The sequence below is a fragment of the Tympanuchus pallidicinctus genome, unplaced genomic scaffold (assembly GCF_026119805.1).
Source record: "Tympanuchus pallidicinctus isolate F22 unplaced genomic scaffold, pur_lepc_1.0 scaffold2, whole genome shotgun sequence".
Lineage (NCBI taxonomy): Eukaryota > Metazoa > Chordata > Aves > Galliformes > Phasianidae > Tympanuchus > Tympanuchus pallidicinctus.
This window is the reverse complement of record NW_026294721.1, coordinates 35,475,576-35,493,973: the sequence shown is the minus strand read 5'-3', so window position 1 is coordinate 35,493,973 and position 18,398 is coordinate 35,475,576. Positions and strand designations below refer to the sequence as shown.

Here is an 18,398-nt window from a genome sequence, read left to right as displayed (position 1 = left end):
GTAGCATTACGTAGTAAATTAATACTAATATTTAGTTACCTCTTTACTTGAGGACTGGGCACCTGCAAATGCAACTCTGTTGGGATATTAACATGAGGTCTGTAGTTAACTTCTGTATTGATAGGATCTTTCCTAGACTCTGGAACTGGAAAAAAATATTTCAAGGTAAATAGAAATACAGTCCAATTTCCTTGCGATTTCTCAGAGGTTAACAGGCAAACAAAACACAGCAAGAAACAACTCTTGACAGGATCTGACATAAGTCAAAGTAATATTTTTGGAAAAAAAAAATCTTCAGGGAATCAGAACATATATTAGTCCAAAATAATATAGAGCATTTTTTTTTTGTTGTTTCCTTTTTGTCAGGAAAGGTTAATTATCACAGTTTTGGAGTCCTATGGACATAGTTTCACACATTAACACATCACAATTAAAAGCATATTTTGAAAACAGGTTTTCATACAAGTTTTCATACAAGCATTTATGCAGGCAGCCAAAATACATTTAAGTTAAATACTTCATGACTTATTAACAAAATAGAATAACATTAGATGGGGTTGTTTTGTTTTTTTTTTTTAAGATGGGTTGCTTTCTTTTTTTTAAGATGAGGAATACATTATGCATTCTTGAAACATCTATAAAATGCCAGATAACTGTTACAACAATTGTACAGTTTGCAGAGACACTGAATAGTTAAAGAGCACTCTCACCCACACACCCTAAGCACACAACATTAAGAGTGTGTGGGCCAGCATTACTACACACACTCTAGAAACTCCTATTCACTGACCACAGAAAAAATTCTTTGCTTTTAAAAATACACAATTTCTGAACAAAGCAGCTCCTGTTGAACGGTGAATAAAAGAAGCACTGAAGAATCCATGTTGACACCACATAGAAAAGACTCTCTTGACAAGTGACAAGCAACAGCCTGTTTAAAGACAGCTACTGTAAGTGTTCCTAACACAGCAACTGGCCCACTGTAATCAGTCACCTGCTTCATAGCCTTTCAAAATAAGCTGAATTTTGTTAGGTGTATGGTCTACATCATGCAACTACGTTGCTTATCACAAAAGAACTAGAAATGTACTTTACAAAAACCAGCGTACACTGCCTCAAATAATCTAGCAGATTGATCTCTTGATTCAGGGATTTAACTTACCCTCCTGGAAACAAGTAACAGACTGTCCCTTTACATCAGTGATTACAAAAGTTTTGTATCTTTTCTTTCCTGATGTAATCTTACTAAGGTACTTAACTGTTCATTTTTGATTTGAACATGTTAATTTCCCCAGTTTTAAATAAAGCCTTAGAAGCATTATTTTGCTATGTGAACTTAGTTTTTTTTACTTAAGTCAAAAGAATGACAGAAGTTAGAAAACAAACCAACCAAAAAAACCCAAACAACTAAACTTCGCGCAATGTTGGAGACTTGCTTCAAGGGTCTGTATCCATCCTATCTTCAAGAGAGGAAAGATAAAAGATGCTAAATCTTTGACAAAGGACATAGGTTATAGAAGCCTAAAAGGTGTATACCTGAAAAAACAAAGTCTTCAATATCCCTTTCCTTCCAGTCTCCAAATTAAAAAAAGTTTCTGCTATTCCATCATGGTAAACAGTACCATAACCCTAGAAAAAATGCTTATCTGAAAATATGGTTACTTGAATGAGCCCTTACAGCTGCAAGGGTCAAGGACCTAAACTGGGAGAAAGTCCAAAACTGCTCCAGCAAGCTGTGCCTTCAGAGATAACTAACACTGAAGTAATCAAATAGCAAATATTTTGTTCTACTGTAGATTTTGCTAAGCCGTAAATCCCTTTTTGGAAAAAAGCATAGGCTATACAACTGCTCCTTAATTCCACAAAACAGCTGATGTGAAAAGCATCCCAAGCCAAACTAAAGGAATGCAGCACATTAGCTCCTTCCAAGAGACAGTATCATAAATCTGTCAGCAGGAGGCAGCAAAGGTTAGTAAGCTGTTCTTCGCAGTGACCGTGGCACACGTTCAACCAAAATTGCTCAGTGATACCAGGCAATTCGTGCCTCCAGAATTCCAGCCAACTTAAAAATAGATGTGTTATTTTTTCTTCTGCTGACACGAGATCCATGCAAGGTTAAAACCTGGTTCAGAGTCTATTGGGAATTTTGGCTCCAGGTTCTTTGCAAAACTAGATATGGGACACATGAGCACTGTGCTCAGCTAGAGACTGCCAGCCTTATCAACAGGTCATAAGCATCTAAGTAAAGGTAATTCTGGTCTCTCAAATACAAACTGGCCCTCTTTTAAGATTTATGAACATCTACTTCGACACCTGAATGGGCAATCTAGATTTTAAGATCATGAACACACACTCTATAGCCAACAAGTCAAAGAAGAGTTTTTTTCTAATGTCTTAATATACACATACATGTGCAAAATTCTGCAATGCCTGATTTCTACACATTAAAAAAATCCATTTCTTCCTATTGTTTTAGCTGCATATTTCCTGTAGTTTTGATTTTTTCCTAGGATTTTCTTTTTCAGAATTATGCCCAAATTTTAATTTGTATGGTTTTCTAGTGTGACAAAGAAGTAAAGGTAATCTGGACTCTTGCTGACATATTCATCAGAGCTTCAAAACGATTTTAAATGGAACTGGAAATGTCTCATGCTAGTGAACTCAACAACCATTTCCCCTGCCAACAAGAATACTTTCTACTGAAATTGTCAGAGTGGCAATTTCATAGGTGTGTGCCTTCAGAGTCAAGGGATCATTTTCACAAAGACAACTAAAAGCACTTCATTATTATGAAAATAATTATCAGTAGCTAGCATAGTTATTACTATGAAAAGCCACAAGAAGATATTTTATACCCCAATCCTGTATTTCCAAGAGTTATAGCCACCTTTCTCCAGTGTGAAAAACATAAGGTTGCAAATTCTGCCCCCACACTTTTCATATTATTTGTTCTGCATACACAATAAATACCACCCAAGTTCACTGAACTCGAACATCAAACATCAATGCATAAATAAAAATTAAGAACATTGTATCTGCTTAATATTTTTGTCCCAAAATTTAATCACACAAATTAGAGATTGGTTACGTGGGTCACTCACTTTAGTACTACAGTTATCTACTGCTTACTCCTACAGAAAGAAGCAGCAATTTTATTCGAGTTACCACCATGTGATCCAATGTTACTATCTTTATAATGCTCTAACAATAACTTTATTTTTGTAAGTCAAAGACAAAATTCCTCAACTACTGGACATAATCCTCATTCAGCTCCTGTTAAAATCAGGAATCAGCAAAAATGGTAGGCGTAATTCAAAGTTACGTGTTATTTTCCTGCAAGGGACAAGATATTTTTACAAGTTGCTATGCACAGCTACAGAAGACTTCTTACATTTCATTGTACTCTCAGAAACAACTGGGTATTTACTTGAAGTACTATTTTCTAGAAGTCCATATGGTATTTCCCTACCAGTTCTAGTCTTGCCCATAATATTCTGAAACATTCTCATATTCTGTAATATGAGGAGGTATAATAGGTGCCTATAAATGATTCCTCCTCCTCCTCCAGGTGTACAGACACACACTTTTTAGACAACCAAGATCAGACTAATTAAATCTTTATCTCACTTGATAATCAAATTCTTCATTTTTTTCCTCAGCCTATTAATCACATTAAAAGTAGTTTTGCAAAACACAAACACATGAGATCTTCACTTTTAATTTAGAATTACATCCTTTCTTGTTAGGGAACTATTAAAAAGTTAGTTACTGAAATAGAAGTACTGAATAGACAGGACTTTAACATCAATATTCTTTGACAGTTATTATGATAATGTTTTATGATAACTGTAAGGGTCACTTGGAATAGAAAACACTACTGAAGAAACATGATGCAAGGTGAATTATAGCTACATTTAATATATTAGTTTACTGTGTAAGCTAATTAAGAGCCCTATTTCTCATCCTGACAGAGTCTTTCATATATTTTAACTAGTGCTTTCTGTGGGTTGTTTGTTTGGTTTTGTTGGTTTCTTGTTTGTTTTTACTACCTAATTATTTTTCACCCTACTGGAAAGTACAGTTATAGTACAGAACTACAGCAGAAAAAAACAGAAAAACAGATTTTTGTGTTCCATGCAAAATTTGTCTTTTGTCATCAAGATGAAACACCGAATTGGTTTTCCTTCTACAACCAAAAAGTAACTGGAATAGCAACAAAGCAGCGGTACGGCAAATCCACCCCCTATGTTAAATTTCAATCTTAGAAGAAACTAGACTGCACATTCTTCAAATGAAAGTATGATATCTATGAAAATCAAACATTTCCTGGGGAAGTGTCTTAATACTTATTGCGCCGCTTTGTACAAGCACCATTCCATTGTTCCAGCAACAGCAGATAATGATTTTGGCTGGCCTCATGGTGACCTGTAACATTTATACCGCCAAGGCATTTATAAAAATCCAGTAGACATGTTATTATGTAAAAGGAAGCAGGTTTCCTTATTACAAGTGTTTCTTCCTGATTTTGCCTCATATCTTGCAGAAAAAGAAATCGTAGCACAGCCTACCCAGACCTTTTTTTAAAAAACAAAGCAAAATCCTCCTTAGCATCCACCAAAAACACATACAGAACTATTTTGAGGGAAAACACAGGGGGGAAAAAAAGGACTTTTTTTTGGAGGGGGAGGGGGTGGGAAGGAGGGGATCGTTTACTTTTGCAGGAACAGGGAAGGGGAATGGATACACTTGCTGAAAGAGCATTAAAATGAGCAATGTTCTCAAAGTGGTTATCAAAGACCACAACAAAAATTGAGTCGCTTTTAACCTTCTGCATTGAATTAAAATCAGAAAGTCTCCAACTAACATCAATGAAAAGGAGTAAAACTAAATGCCTTATGCCAGCACAATGTCATTCAAAATTCATAAGTACTGGTAAAAAGAAGTGCTCTTAGTGGGGAAAAATAAATGAAATTATGGCAAACTTGCAGCAACGTTATAAAGTAAAGGAGATCATCAGAAACCTCTCCATCTTCTGCGAGATATCAGTATGTTAGTATTAAAATTTTGGTATACCTCAATTATTTCTAGAAAGCTCCTTGTTTGTTTGTTTTAAACACAAGTTCTTACCATAGAAGTTTCTGTTCTGCTGAGGTACAGAATGTAACACACTTTCAGCTTTTTTTGTTGACAAATTCTGCTCACTGTAAAATAAGCACAGGTGATTTGAAGGGTTAAACTACTGATGCACCATCACAAACCTTACCCCCTTGAGTGCAGTAAGCATAACAACCTTGTCTGTTCGATACTTTGTCTCCCTTTACCACTCTCATGTTTTTTACTAAAACACTACAGAACATACGTAAGATGGAGAGGTAACCCTTGAATACTTTTAGCACAGCTTCCCTTGCGTGACAAGCTGTAATGATGCAGAGGAATTTAGGATGAACTACAGTCTTCAATACAGACACTTGACAAACATACAGTTCATGAGGATGGTGTATCCAAGTTTGTTCTGGGGATTACACACCCACTCATCCCAGCCCTGCTCTAGAGTACAACAGCAGAACACTCATTATGCAACACAGAAAATAAAGAAAAAGTGCCTTGCATTATCACAGCAGCCTGCTCAGTAAAGACAGCTGGTTCCCAAAGTTATAAACAATAGTAGAGTGATGTGCCATCTGTGAGAAAATACCACCAACTGCACAGAAAACATTTCATACAACTTTCAAAAAGTATGTGCTAATAGACAACTGAGAAAGCACAACTACTTTGAATGTTTATTTTCTACAGTGATTTTAAGGAGGGGGGGGGGGGGGAAAAAAACAGACAACACTGGTCACTTAACTCCAGTTATCTTAAGTGTTCCCAATAATCACTGCTTCAGTGCAGCAAATAATACTAGAAGTATCCTTAGAAGATCATCTATTCCAAAACCCTGCTCAAAATATGATCGGCTAGAGCAAATGCTGCTCAGAATCATGCTCAGTTGGGTTAGGAGCATCTCCATGGACAGAAGCTCCAAAAACCCCTAGAGCAGCATACTTGTTAATGTAATTCATAGTGAGATAGATAAAATTTGGCTACTAACCACTTATTTATTTACTGCCATTTCCATCTTTTTGTCAGGAGCCTGTCCATACAACTGCTACAGGTATGATTTATGAAGACAGTTATACTCCATTACAAATAGCAAGTTACCCAGTAACTAAAAAAGTTTGTAACTAAATAACTGTAGCAATTACTTCAAATTAACACACCCTGACCAAAGCAGGGCTTAGAGATCCTGGCTCAGCACCATAATGATGAGGCTCAGTACTTTCCCACCAGAAATAGTGCTGCAGCTTCAGAGTTAAGATCAACTCCTAAACTGTCTGCATTCATATTTCTAGATGTGTTGCTAGTTTTATACATCCTCAAGAGTATTAAAGTTCTAAAAGTATGCTTACTCGACTGAAACAGCAAATGAATATTACAACTTATTTTCCTGCATAGACAACCTATGTAAATTCTTAAGGGAACTAGCATTACCTGCCAGAAGCACCTTCTTTAATATTTTTGACATCTGCTGGATTGATTCCTTCAATGACAGGCGAGTCCGGATTTGCTGATCCATTGCTGATATGATCACTGCTCTCATAACCAGATTCTGTCCTCTGAATTTGCCAGTTATCACCATGGATTTTTCTCTCTGCAAATCCTTTGCTTTTTTCAGCATTCCCTTTCCCCTCTGAATCCAAAGAGCTTCTACTTCCTGTATCTTGTTTTGTCTCATCTTCATATATAGTCATTAAACCTTTTTGGATTTGATTTTCTTTTGGCCAATGGTTAAAGCTTCGCTCTTTTTCATGCTTAGATTTGCTGCTCAGATTTGCCTTGTGCTTTGGGCTATGTTGTTTCTTCTCAGCCTCGCTGAAAATGCTGTCCACATTTAGTGTCTCTCGCATGGGTTTCCAGCCTTTACTTCTGCTTCTGCTACTGATGATACTTCCTTTATCCCTAGAGTCTTGACTGCTATCCGTGTCATAGCCAGTAAGTCCATCAGCTCGGGTCCTAAGCACAGGTTTCTCACTAGCAGGAAGAGTTTCTGTTTTATTTGATCCAAGCACCTGTACAGGAAGTTTTGTTTGGGGAGGTACACTCTCATGTTTATAAGGCCCTCTTCCCTGGCTGCTGTATATGCGCTGATCCATACATTGCCTAAGTCCATTTCCAACTGGAGGAGATCCTGACTTAAAATTGGAACGATCTTCCCCAATTAAATCTAGTAAGAAGGGAGAGAAAAAAAAGCTGCATTTAAGTTCCCACAAATAGTTATTCTTGATTTTATTACAGGTACATACTTTTCCTATGTTATCTCAACACACTCAGTAACAAATTCAGTATATATTTCAGAAAATTAGAAACAGATCTTACAATCTGCTCTTTAGAAAGAAGAATGAAATCCTTCGCGGCTAACACAGACGTGCAAATCTGTTTGATTCACTGATCCTCTGCTCAAATCTTTAGAACATTACCTCTTTGTCTCCCAGATTCCCTTCTTGGTCCTCTGTCTGCATCTTTTCGTAGAGATGAGAAGTTTTTCATATCAGTAGCCTTCTGAGCACACTCTCTGGATATGTCCTTCAGCCTGTCCTTTTGATCACCATAAGCTAACTTAGCTGCAAAAAAAAAAAAATAAATAAAAAAATAAAAAAAAAGGATTCATTTGTCAAAAATCACTAATAAAAAGCAATTCATGATCAAAATATACAGTAGTATTTATGCATCATAACATTTATATTTTAGTATTAGCACTACTTAAAGACTAACAAGTTACATAGCATAGGTTCTTAAGAAAACAAAAGATAGACATTATAGGTACAAGTATATAAACATCTCCAATAAGTGCAACTTTTTTGAATTATAGTAAAAAACTGAAGCCAAGTTTATACTTGCCTAAATGTGAAGTTGTATTTTTAAGGAAGCAGCAGTCACTGCTTAAAAAACAAAAAAATCCTCAATTTCTCAGAAGGTAAATGCTATTTTGGACTCATCACCTCATCAAAAAAGAGGCATTCTCAAGTTTGAAAAAGCTTGACAATCCAACGCTAAAAGACAACAGAAATGTCTCTGAAGAGAAGCTAGCGTCTCCCCCTGACATGTATTCAGATTTTGGAGAAAAGGCACAGACACGTTATATAGAAGTCAATCCCCAGTATCAGTACTTATAGTTTTCTTTGTGTTGTTATTGTTGTTTGTTCTCCTGAAAGCCTGGGTTACTGACAGAATGTAAATGTACCTTTAGAAATATATAATAAAACCCTTTTTCTTTTTTTGCCTTTTTTTTCCCCCCAAACATACGTATTAACATACAAGACTTAAAATAATACTGCATACATGCCTTTGATCAGACAATATGATTACAAGGCAGAATGAAGAAAACGCTAAAGGCCTCAAGAGCCACTTCAGTATTTCAGACATTACTTAAACATCAGTTGCTATTCAAAGATCCATTAAAGACAATGATAGAATTGCTGTTCTGGAAATAGTTCTAGCATGGAGGCTAACACATACCTGAAATACTATTAACTATTTCTTAAGCTGTGTACTGCAGTTAGGGGTGAAGGTACATACCTGGACCTTTACCACCACTAGCTTGAACGTGGCTTCTACTGAATGCTGAACTATCTGGCTGAAGTTTTTTATTACCCCTTTGAATAGTAGAGTCTCCAATTCCATTCTCTTTTGAATAGTCTGATTTAGGAGTAGAATGTTTCTCACATCCTAAAAGAAAAAACATATCTATATTTAGAATGAAAGGCTCCCTAATTTGAAATTCCCAGTGTGAGAATTCAAAATGTAATTCTTAGTTAAGAATTTGAAAAAAAAAAACCAGCCAATTGAGGGGAGCATGCACGTGCACAGGGATATGCAAACACCTCCAAACATACCTCCATATTTATACTAAGCTTTGCTTAAAGTACCTTATAACATTTAAAATACTGGTAAAATGCATCAGTGCATACAAAAGAGCACTTCTATATGCAAACTTACTGATATCTGTAGTAAAAACATATTCCTATCTGTAATAAAAACACATTCCCCCCTACCCCTTAATCCATGTGTTTGAGGTGGGAATACCAATTGAGACAAGACACACAGTGTCAGTATTAACTAAGTACACTAGCCTTTCCTTTTGAGACCCCTTTAGATACTTACCAATTGTATAATCAATGAATATTAAGATGTTATAATTACAAAATAAACAAGAGAGTTTGGCAAAGCAGATTATGGTAACAAAAAGAGAACAGATAGAAAGCTTACCCATACCCTGGGCTCACTTTCAAAACTCCAGAGGAGGATCTCCAGAAGAGATCCTTCCCCACTGGCAGCCAGCTCTTAAATGGGTCTAGGAGAAGTGCAGCCAGGCTCCACCCCTTCCTGTAGCACAGGTGAATTGTCTTCACCTGTGCTCCCATTGCTGACTTATGGCTCGCCTCAGGTGATCAATCAGAGGTTCAGGCCATGATTCAGCAGTTCCCACACACCAATAAAAATATTTAAGAACACATCAGCAAATCTATTATTCCCATCTTTAAAGTATTCATTTCATAAATATGGTTATTATTTAAATAAATCTGATTACCTGCATTTCCTCCTGTTGCTTTGCTTTGAGACCAGTGAATAATCTGCTTTGGAGCATCTTCTGGAGATACAGCTGTGCCATCTGGGTTAGCATAAAATAGCAACAACGGCTGAAAGTGACATCGAATGCACCGAGAGACTACATCTTTCCATTTTGTTCCAATCTAAGAAAAAAAGTCATTTCTGTATCAAAACCAGTTCAACAGAATTATGGAAAGAATAATTTAATAAGCATCAGTACTAAATTCCTAATTCTAAAGGTACGTTAAGAATCAGTATTTTAGCACAAGTTTATGTAAGCTGTGGCAAGAAGCTTGAACCAGCAGCACATCAGAATGGTAACATTGCAAATATAGCCATCAGTCATTGATTCTTCTTCTCATAAGAAGGAAAAACTCAACAGCTGACAGGAAGAGCATTAAGAGTCTTAAGTATCTGCTATCTGAAGGAGTGAAGTTGATTCTAAAAATTAATTTGTGAAAATCGACCTATAAAAATTAAAGTTCACTAAAATTAAGACTCTAACTTGCTTTAATCTTAATGTCAGAAAAAATGTGTTCAAGAAAACTAAAAGATCACTGAATTACATAGCAGTAAAGAAGTATGTACCTCTTTCACATTAGCATCATCAAACAGCACCCATTTGCAACTCTTGGTATGAAAAGCAAAGGCACAGTAATGTCGGCTTGTGTAGCAAATCATTCCCACAAGAAAAAGTTCACTGTTTTTGGCATTTTCATCTGTAACCCTATAGAAGAGCTGTAGAAACATTTAGCATTTTTACATGTCCACAGTACATTTAACCTGGATTGAAGACCTACTCCAGCACTTCTAAAATTGGTACTAAATAACCATTTGCATTATTCAGATTTTCATGAATATAAGTTGCTTGCACTTATTACGTCTATTATATTGTTACATCTCATTATATTACTATATCTATATCATTATGTCACTACATTTTTTTTTTATCACATCTATTTTGACATTTATTTTTAACATAGTTGATAGAGCAAAACAACAGTGCTCTGGAATAATTCTACAAATATCAAATCAAATATGATATACTTAGATTTTCAATTAGGAATTCATCTACATTCATCTTCATTGTTCGGTGTAAGACCAACACATCTGACAATATTTTTTCCTCTCACAAAAGCTGTATCAAGTAGCACATTACACAACATCAGCATAATACTTGAAGCTGATTTTTTTTTTAATTTATGTACTTACAAACATGTGCATTTATATGCATATATTAATATTCACATTGACGTGTCAGATTAAATTATAAAATAAAGAATTAGTTAATTTAGGTCAGATACCCCAGGAAGATAAAGTTGTGTTGCCAGATTCCGCATAACATCTTCTGTCAGATCAGAGTGTTCTGAGTCCCAAACTAAACCAATTGTAACAATCTCAGGGCAATTCATAAGAACACGACGAATTTTTATTTTTTGACCACAGTTACTCTAGAGAAAGGGAAAAACAAAATGGTGGCAGGTAAACGTTAAATATAAATTTATAATATTATAATAGATTATAATAAATAATGTTAAAAAAAAATGACTTCCCAAAAACAGCCCTGGTATTCTCAAGTTGAGTTACTAGACAAACAAAAAAACAAAAAAACCTCTGAAACTTATTTTGATTTTTATATTTATTTATACATTATGATGTCAGCTTCTAACAATCTACAGATAAAATTCTCCATCTTTTTTTGTTTAAAATAAATAAACACCAATAAGTACATGAACACCAATGAAGGCTGTAACTAAACTTCTACATCAAACCAACAGCCTGGTCAAACATAAAGCTCTGAAAACATTCGATTCACCATCAAGATTTTGTTATCCTCCCCCATTTCATCATTTCAGGTTATTTCTATACTTTATGCACTTTCGGATGATTCCTAAATTAACAGTACTGATAACTATTGATAGTATTATTTAATGAAAGAGAATAAGTTGAAAATATGACTATTTTTATCATTAGAAGCGCCACATTATTTCAATGTAAGACAGTTTTTCAAGCTGTCAGCATATATGAACTATGAACTGAAAGTGCTCCCTTCAAACAATACACTTCTACAGACCAATCAGAAATAACTAGCAGTATATTTAACATGGAGTGAAGTATAAAGCACAGAGTTAATAAGTTTCCAACCAGGCCACCTGAACAATGAAGTTTATCTATAAATGGAGCAACAGAGAAGAATTACAGGCTTTCTTACCCTAAGCAAGACTGCACTGAAGTGGCCACAAGGAATCTTTCAGATGAATACTGCACTCTGATCTAATATCTGAAAGAGCTCTGCATTGAATCTTTACCAAAGTCACAGAATCTCTGCTTACTTACAGGACACTTTCTGTAATCATCAGCAGTATTTGCTGCCTGCAGCAGTTCTGCAAACATTTCTGGCTTGAGACGCTCATGCCTTTCCATCATTCTTTCCACCTCATTACTGTAAAAAATAAATGGACAAATAAAGATGTATTGTCTTCTTAGGAGTAAATAATTTGCAGCCAAGTCTTAACTATCTTTTGTCTAAAAATTAAAAAATCACAGCTAAAACAGCAGCAGCCAGTTGTGTTTTTTTTGGGTTTTTTTTTTTTTTGAGTGTAAAATCTCTCTACAACTTGCTTTTGAAATCCACGTTCCTTTGATACAATCTCAAAAGCACTTATTTCTCTGCCATGGTTTTTTTTATTCCTAGGAGGTTGTGTAGAAAACTGAGACGTATACAAGAACAAAAGCTCTTACCACAAAGCTGTGGTAGAAATATAACGCACAAATTCCGTAAAAGGCAACGGGTCTGATGATGCTCCACAACTACGGCATACACACTACAAAAATAAAAATCCTGTTGTTTTTATTTATTCATGACAGTGGAACCTAAGTATTTGTTAAAGCATTAATGTCTGACCTGTTCATACAGTGTCATTGCAAACTTTTGATGAGAGATGCAGGATTTTGAAGTGCACATATCTGTGTCGCTGTTTGGCACTAGGTGAAAATGAATCCTCTCAAGGATATTTTCCTAAATAGAAACAACAATGTAAATACAAACTGAATTGATGAAGTCAGAATACATAAGCAATGTTACAGTTCAATATTCCAGCAGTTATTCCCCTTTACAGTCTACAGGTTTAAAACGTACATAGCTCTGTCCCTATTCACAAGCAAGTAGATGGAAAATCTCTTCACCTCAAGGCTTTCAAACATAACTAAAGAGCATTAAAGTTATTCAGCTCCAACTTCCTACCATATTATCCTTCAAAATAAGGGAATCTTAAAAAAAAAAAAAAAAAAAAAAAAAAAAAAAAAACATGAAGACAATATTAATTTAATTGCATACAATGCCTGAAATTTGTTCTGGATCAGGCCTCCACCTCAGTTCTTCATACCTGAGCATTTTCTGCATTTATCAATCTGATAATCCAATCACGTTTAGTGTAGCTTATGCAATGAATGACTACTGCTGACAGAGGCCTGGAAAACGCTCATAAATTGCACGTCTTAACTCATACATGGTTTCAGTTTTTAACAGAACGAAAAAAAAATTGTCCTGCTTGTCATTAATTTGGCCCTGAATCAGCACGGCCATTTTCTTCCCTCTGCTGTAACATGAAAGAGTTAACAGGAAGAAGCAGGTCTAGACAGGTAATTTAGCTGATTTCTTCAGGGGTCCAAACACGTTCTGCTTAAGACGCAACACTGACAAGATTCCCTTTCCTGACTGCAATTTAGTAATCTGCCTGCAAATAATCAAAACAGCCACAGGAGTTCTCCATTTGATTTTCCTACATATTTGTAAATGCATCTGGCAGGTAGCTATTCATTTGTAGGTACTTCCAGATGACGTTCAAATCTTACAGTAATCAAAACAAAAAGCATTTTCAGTTTCTAAAACTGATTTATTTACTTATTAAGTTGAATAATTTCCATTGTCTAACAAAAGACCTCTGAGAAAAGCTTCGACAGCATCCATGTGATCTTGAGTCGACTTTTATGACTCATAAAAGTCAATAAAGCTCAAACTTCTCACATATTTCATAACAGCAGACAGCAACTGCAGCAAGAGTCAAGCTCTTCACATGTTCATTCACCCTTGGATAAAAAAGTGGAAATGTCTTCTGCAGAAGACTTCAGTGAAGATAATCTCCCTCTCCACCCAAAAACTTTCAGAAGCTATTTGTCACCCAGCTCATACAGTGCTTCACATATCCCTTTGTCTGAGCTACAGAACCAGAGAAGAAACCACAGAGCACATCTAAGACACTCCATCCCGTATTATCAGAAACTTACTCCGTGCATTTCGTCTCCATAAATTGATGAAAACAAGATCAACAGAATTATGCCACTTGTACTCCACCTGCAAATCTAAAGCTATTAAAACAACAGACCAGCTTGGTATCCTTCCCAGAAACCTAACGTAATCCTACTTGACAATTATAAAGTACTCACAAAGCATTCTGCTGCATCATCCATGAATCCAAGCTGGAAACGCTGTTCATCTTTAAAACTTTCTGCCAGGGCATGTCTCATGTTATCTGATGGGAGAGCTTTTTCTCGACTGTGCTGAAATTGTGAAAATATTGCCTAGGAAACAAATACGATTACGTAGCTTAATTAGCCTTGACTACAACTGTAGCTCTGTTCAAATACATCAGCTATCATGCAGCAGGTATATAAAAAAAACTTATGAATATATCCACATTTAGAAATGACTCCTTTCTCTTCAGTTTCATGTTCTCAGTCATTCAATTATATAGTGTTGAGCCACCAAACTGTACTTTGATCCAATAGAAAAAACAAACAACAAAAATGCATATAAAAATGCAAGTGATTGACCTTAACTCCCAGAAGCAACATAAACCTTGATCTATAATTAAGGAGTTTGTTTAATCCAGTCACTGGAACAGTGGCTCATGCTCAAACATTTCATCTTTACAGGTGGAATGCAACTGTGCATAACGCAGTACTTCTCATTTTAGTTTTACATATGTTATTCAGTAAAGAATACAATTACATTACTACTTGAGACACTTCTACGTTCATTACAATGATGCATCTGCAGAATTATACGGAACGTTGGTAATCCATGTTACTAAACCAGCTATCTGCTCACACAGTGCATACAGCAAGGCAAGAAAACAGGTCAATATTTGCAATTCCAGAACCGGAAAAGAAATTGCACTTGATTTTTTCTTCAGAAAAGACAGCTGGCTATTACTTCTCTTTTTTGGCAGAGATACACCTAACTGACCTCATTATTTAGAAACTAAGGGAGTTCGGGTTTAAAAACTGAACATCAAAAGCCATTAAATGGATGAAAAAACATTTGCAGATATTAAAGGGTTTATTCCACTCTCAAAAATTCTCTGAAGTCAAACTTCACAGAAAAAAAATGAAGAGAAATAAAGACAAAGCAAAGACCAGCCACATAAAACAGAAATAAGGATTTTCATTCTTCACATTGGCTCCTCTGGTAAAAAGTAAACAAAATCTTTATTTTGCTGCTGGTCAGACAGCAAAGATGCAACAGATATGCAAAGCTTCAGTGTTTATAGAAAGCAGTTTTAACCATAATGCATTCCACTATCTGTCAAATGTTTAGGCTTCCCTCTCATGCCAAAAATCATGATTACTGATAAAAATTACAGTCAAAACTTTCGAATGCTCACACTGATATAAGTTGTTAACAGAGCCAACACTACAAGTTAATTCTGCTTTGAAAATACTTATTTCTCATTGTGGCTGCTAGGTCATTTCTGGTATGCAAGAGAACCTTACATGTCCAGTCTAAAGAAAAAAGTACAGATGAGCAGAATTATGCAGACATATATGCTCATTGTTAGCAGTCTCCACATTTCAAATCCCATTCCAGTGGTGTCTAGAGAAAAAAAAGAGTGCATTTAACTCCCACACCACCACCACACAACAACACCCACAACACAACCAAAAAAAAGTTGAAGATAAGTGAAACAGAATTCATTGGCACAGCTTTCAGTTTACAGAATAGGCTCAGAAAAATCCATCTACCCTAGAGTAACACTTGCCTAGAGCAAAAAAGTCAAATTCCCTCAGGAAAGTTTAAAAAAATACAGATTGTTTTTTTCAGATTAAATATTGATTTTCATTGGTGAAGTAGTAAGTAAGGTTAAAACAGTCCAAAACCATTTAAAAAAAAAACAAACTTAATAACTTACTGAAATGCATCCACATCCAGAACATACACCACATAAATGTAAAAATGCCTTAGGTGCTGAACACAGAACAAACAGAATCACTCAACCAGTATCTCTAATAAGCCAAGAATGCAAAACCAGTGGTGTACATAATGACTGCGGACAGATTCTTCCATATGAGTTAACTACAGCATTTCTGGTTCAATACCTAGGCTACTGGCCATGCAGTTGTAAAGATCACAACTATACTGTTAAAACAAGGATCAAGACAATTCCGAACAACTCCAGATCAAGCAGTAAATCTGCTTCTCAGTGTTGTGGGGCACTTCTCAAAATAGAAAGACGAGACAACGCAAAATGTTCAGCTCTGTAAGCCATTTTGAAAAGCGGCACAAGACGACGCATTGTAGAAAGCAATCAAACATCCAAGACACTTGGAAGAATAAAGAAAATTGCGACTCATAAATTGCAGCAGCCTCAGGAAGGAGCTAGAGGTGCTTTGGTGGTAACTTGAAATAACGCAGAACCTATCAAGCAACTCCATATTGCAGTTCCAATGATTACAGAGACAGAGTATACAGGAACATTAAGTGGCATATTCAGCTTAGGAATAAAACCAAAAACTTGTCTTCAGAAGTGGAGCATTGCTGGAACAGAACAACTTACTACTTAAGGTTCAACTGTGCCGTGACATAGGTGACATCTTCACATTTCTAAGCACCTTAAAGCTGCTACAGCATTTTTACAATGATTTTAGCAATATGATTGCTCACTATTACAATTCAATACATATTTTCCAACAGTTCACACCATTCAATCCCTCTACATTTCTGAAAGGCATCTTTGAACAAGGGAACAGGCCACAGAGCTTACCCTGCATTACAACATCAAATACAAACCTAAGTCCATACACACAACATGTTCCAGGAAACTAGAAGCTATCACCCCAAGACAGACATAAGATTGTACGTGAAAAGACAGGTACAACTTGAGTTATCGACTGGACTTCCTGTAGTAACAAGACCAAGTGTCAGCAGATAGATTTTGACATGCCTTCTATTTCACTGGAGTTTTTATGCAAGTTCTCTGGAGTAAAAAGTTTTTTAAATGTTGGAAAAAAAGCCTCAGGAAGCTGGTTTGAACATGCATAGTTGTACCAAAATCTACTTCAACTTGTTGGCATTTTAAAATTAACTATTTTAATCAAATAATTAAAATGGCATCTTTTAAGAAAGCTCCGTTTGGAAAAAGAGATCAATGGACAATTAGCTGTGCTTTACTGCAACCATGACAAACTCTACAAACAGCAAAAACAAACAAACTAAACCAGAATACATAGACTATATAAATCTCCTGGCAGACTAAGTATCGCTGCAAACAGTCTTTGCCTCCAAAGGCTTATTCAGTAACAAGGTTTGGTCTGTAAAACTCCCTGTGAGTGAACTCTAACCAGAAACACCCGAGAAGCAACTCAGCATCTCCTTGCCTACAATTTACTATACTCAAAAACCACTTCCTCAAAGAACTCCAATTTTAGCATAGCTCCTTTCTGTGCTCTCCATGAGTTATTCTCAATTCTGTACACAACACATGTTCTACGTTCTCGTATCAGAAACCCAGAAGTGCCTTTATTGCCAGTGAAAGTAGAAGCTGTATATCACTAAAAAAATATACATATATGTATACAAGCCCTATGCCTTTTTCCAGTGAGACTTTTATCCCAGTGAAACATGAGATATGACATTTACCACTATTCCCTAGTAACCGCAGGCAGCCAAATACCAGCACAGTAGAAACAGTAAGAGCCTAACAGAACACAATGCTTGTTTCCAGATTTCAGATTAGTTACAAAACCAAAATGCAACTTTTATACACTAGTTAAGATATGCAGCTCTTACATAATTTCAAACAGTAAAACATCAGACTTCTTTAATTTTCTAGTACCTCTGCATACCTTTCAGTACAAGTACAGCAATTAATTTCTGTACAGTTACTATCAACTACCGAGTAAAAAAGAGTCTTGATAACTTTACATTCAGTAATGCTGTTACTCTATTTAAACACTGCATTAAAGAAAAGTGTATGCATGTCAATATGAAAAAACCTCCATGAGGCTGTTATTTTTAAAACAAGTTATACTTATTAACTCTACATACAAGTTTTATGCTTTAGCACTTAGGCTGTATAGTTTGTGTACTGTCAAAGAAAATATTTCTTACAAACATCTGTTACAAATGGCATTGAGATCAAATTGCTTCTACATACAAGAATGATCTAGTCAGACTCGTGAATTATAGGGATATAAAAATTACCAGATCTCAGTAAAATTATTTTCCTTTTTTTTTTTTTTTTTTAAGGCATAAATGGACAAATGCATGATGATTTCTTAGAAAAGCCTTATTTACCTTCAAAGCACAAAATATGCACGCATCTCCCTGGCACACGTGTCCAGTTAAACCTCTTAAACTTCGTCGAAATATGTCAAGTTGCCATAAAACCTACAAAAATAAAATTGCACAGAAATTAAACAACATAATCTGAAGGTTCTCCATTTAATGAAGTTACATACAGTAGATAATT

The 18,398-nt window shown here is 35.6% G+C and overlaps 1 protein-coding gene across 3 annotated transcripts in view; it reads right to left on the bottom strand.

Moving 5' to 3' along the window:
* The window catches only part of USP53 (ubiquitin specific peptidase 53), a 34,161-nt gene that overhangs the window by 4,111 nt on the left and 11,652 nt on the right, over window positions 1-18,398 (bottom strand). For all 3 annotated transcript variants that reach the window (XM_052681587.1, XM_052681588.1, XM_052681589.1), the window contains exons 3-15: window positions 18,224-18,316; window positions 14,095-14,229; window positions 12,554-12,667; window positions 12,391-12,473; window positions 11,986-12,091; window positions 10,953-11,099; window positions 10,237-10,386; window positions 9,629-9,791; window positions 8,617-8,766; window positions 7,518-7,661; window positions 6,532-7,264; window positions 5,128-5,201; window positions 40-145 (exon numbers count right to left, since the gene is read on the bottom strand). In XM_052681587.1, coding sequence (XP_052537547.1) covers window positions 40-145; window positions 5,128-5,201; window positions 6,532-7,264; window positions 7,518-7,661; window positions 8,617-8,766; window positions 9,629-9,791; window positions 10,237-10,386; window positions 10,953-11,099; window positions 11,986-12,091; window positions 12,391-12,473; window positions 12,554-12,667; window positions 14,095-14,229; window positions 18,224-18,316 — 2,198 coding nt within the window. The remainder of the gene's footprint in view (window positions 1-39; window positions 146-5,127; window positions 5,202-6,531; window positions 7,265-7,517; window positions 7,662-8,616; window positions 8,767-9,628; window positions 9,792-10,236; window positions 10,387-10,952; window positions 11,100-11,985; window positions 12,092-12,390; window positions 12,474-12,553; window positions 12,668-14,094; window positions 14,230-18,223; window positions 18,317-18,398) is intronic.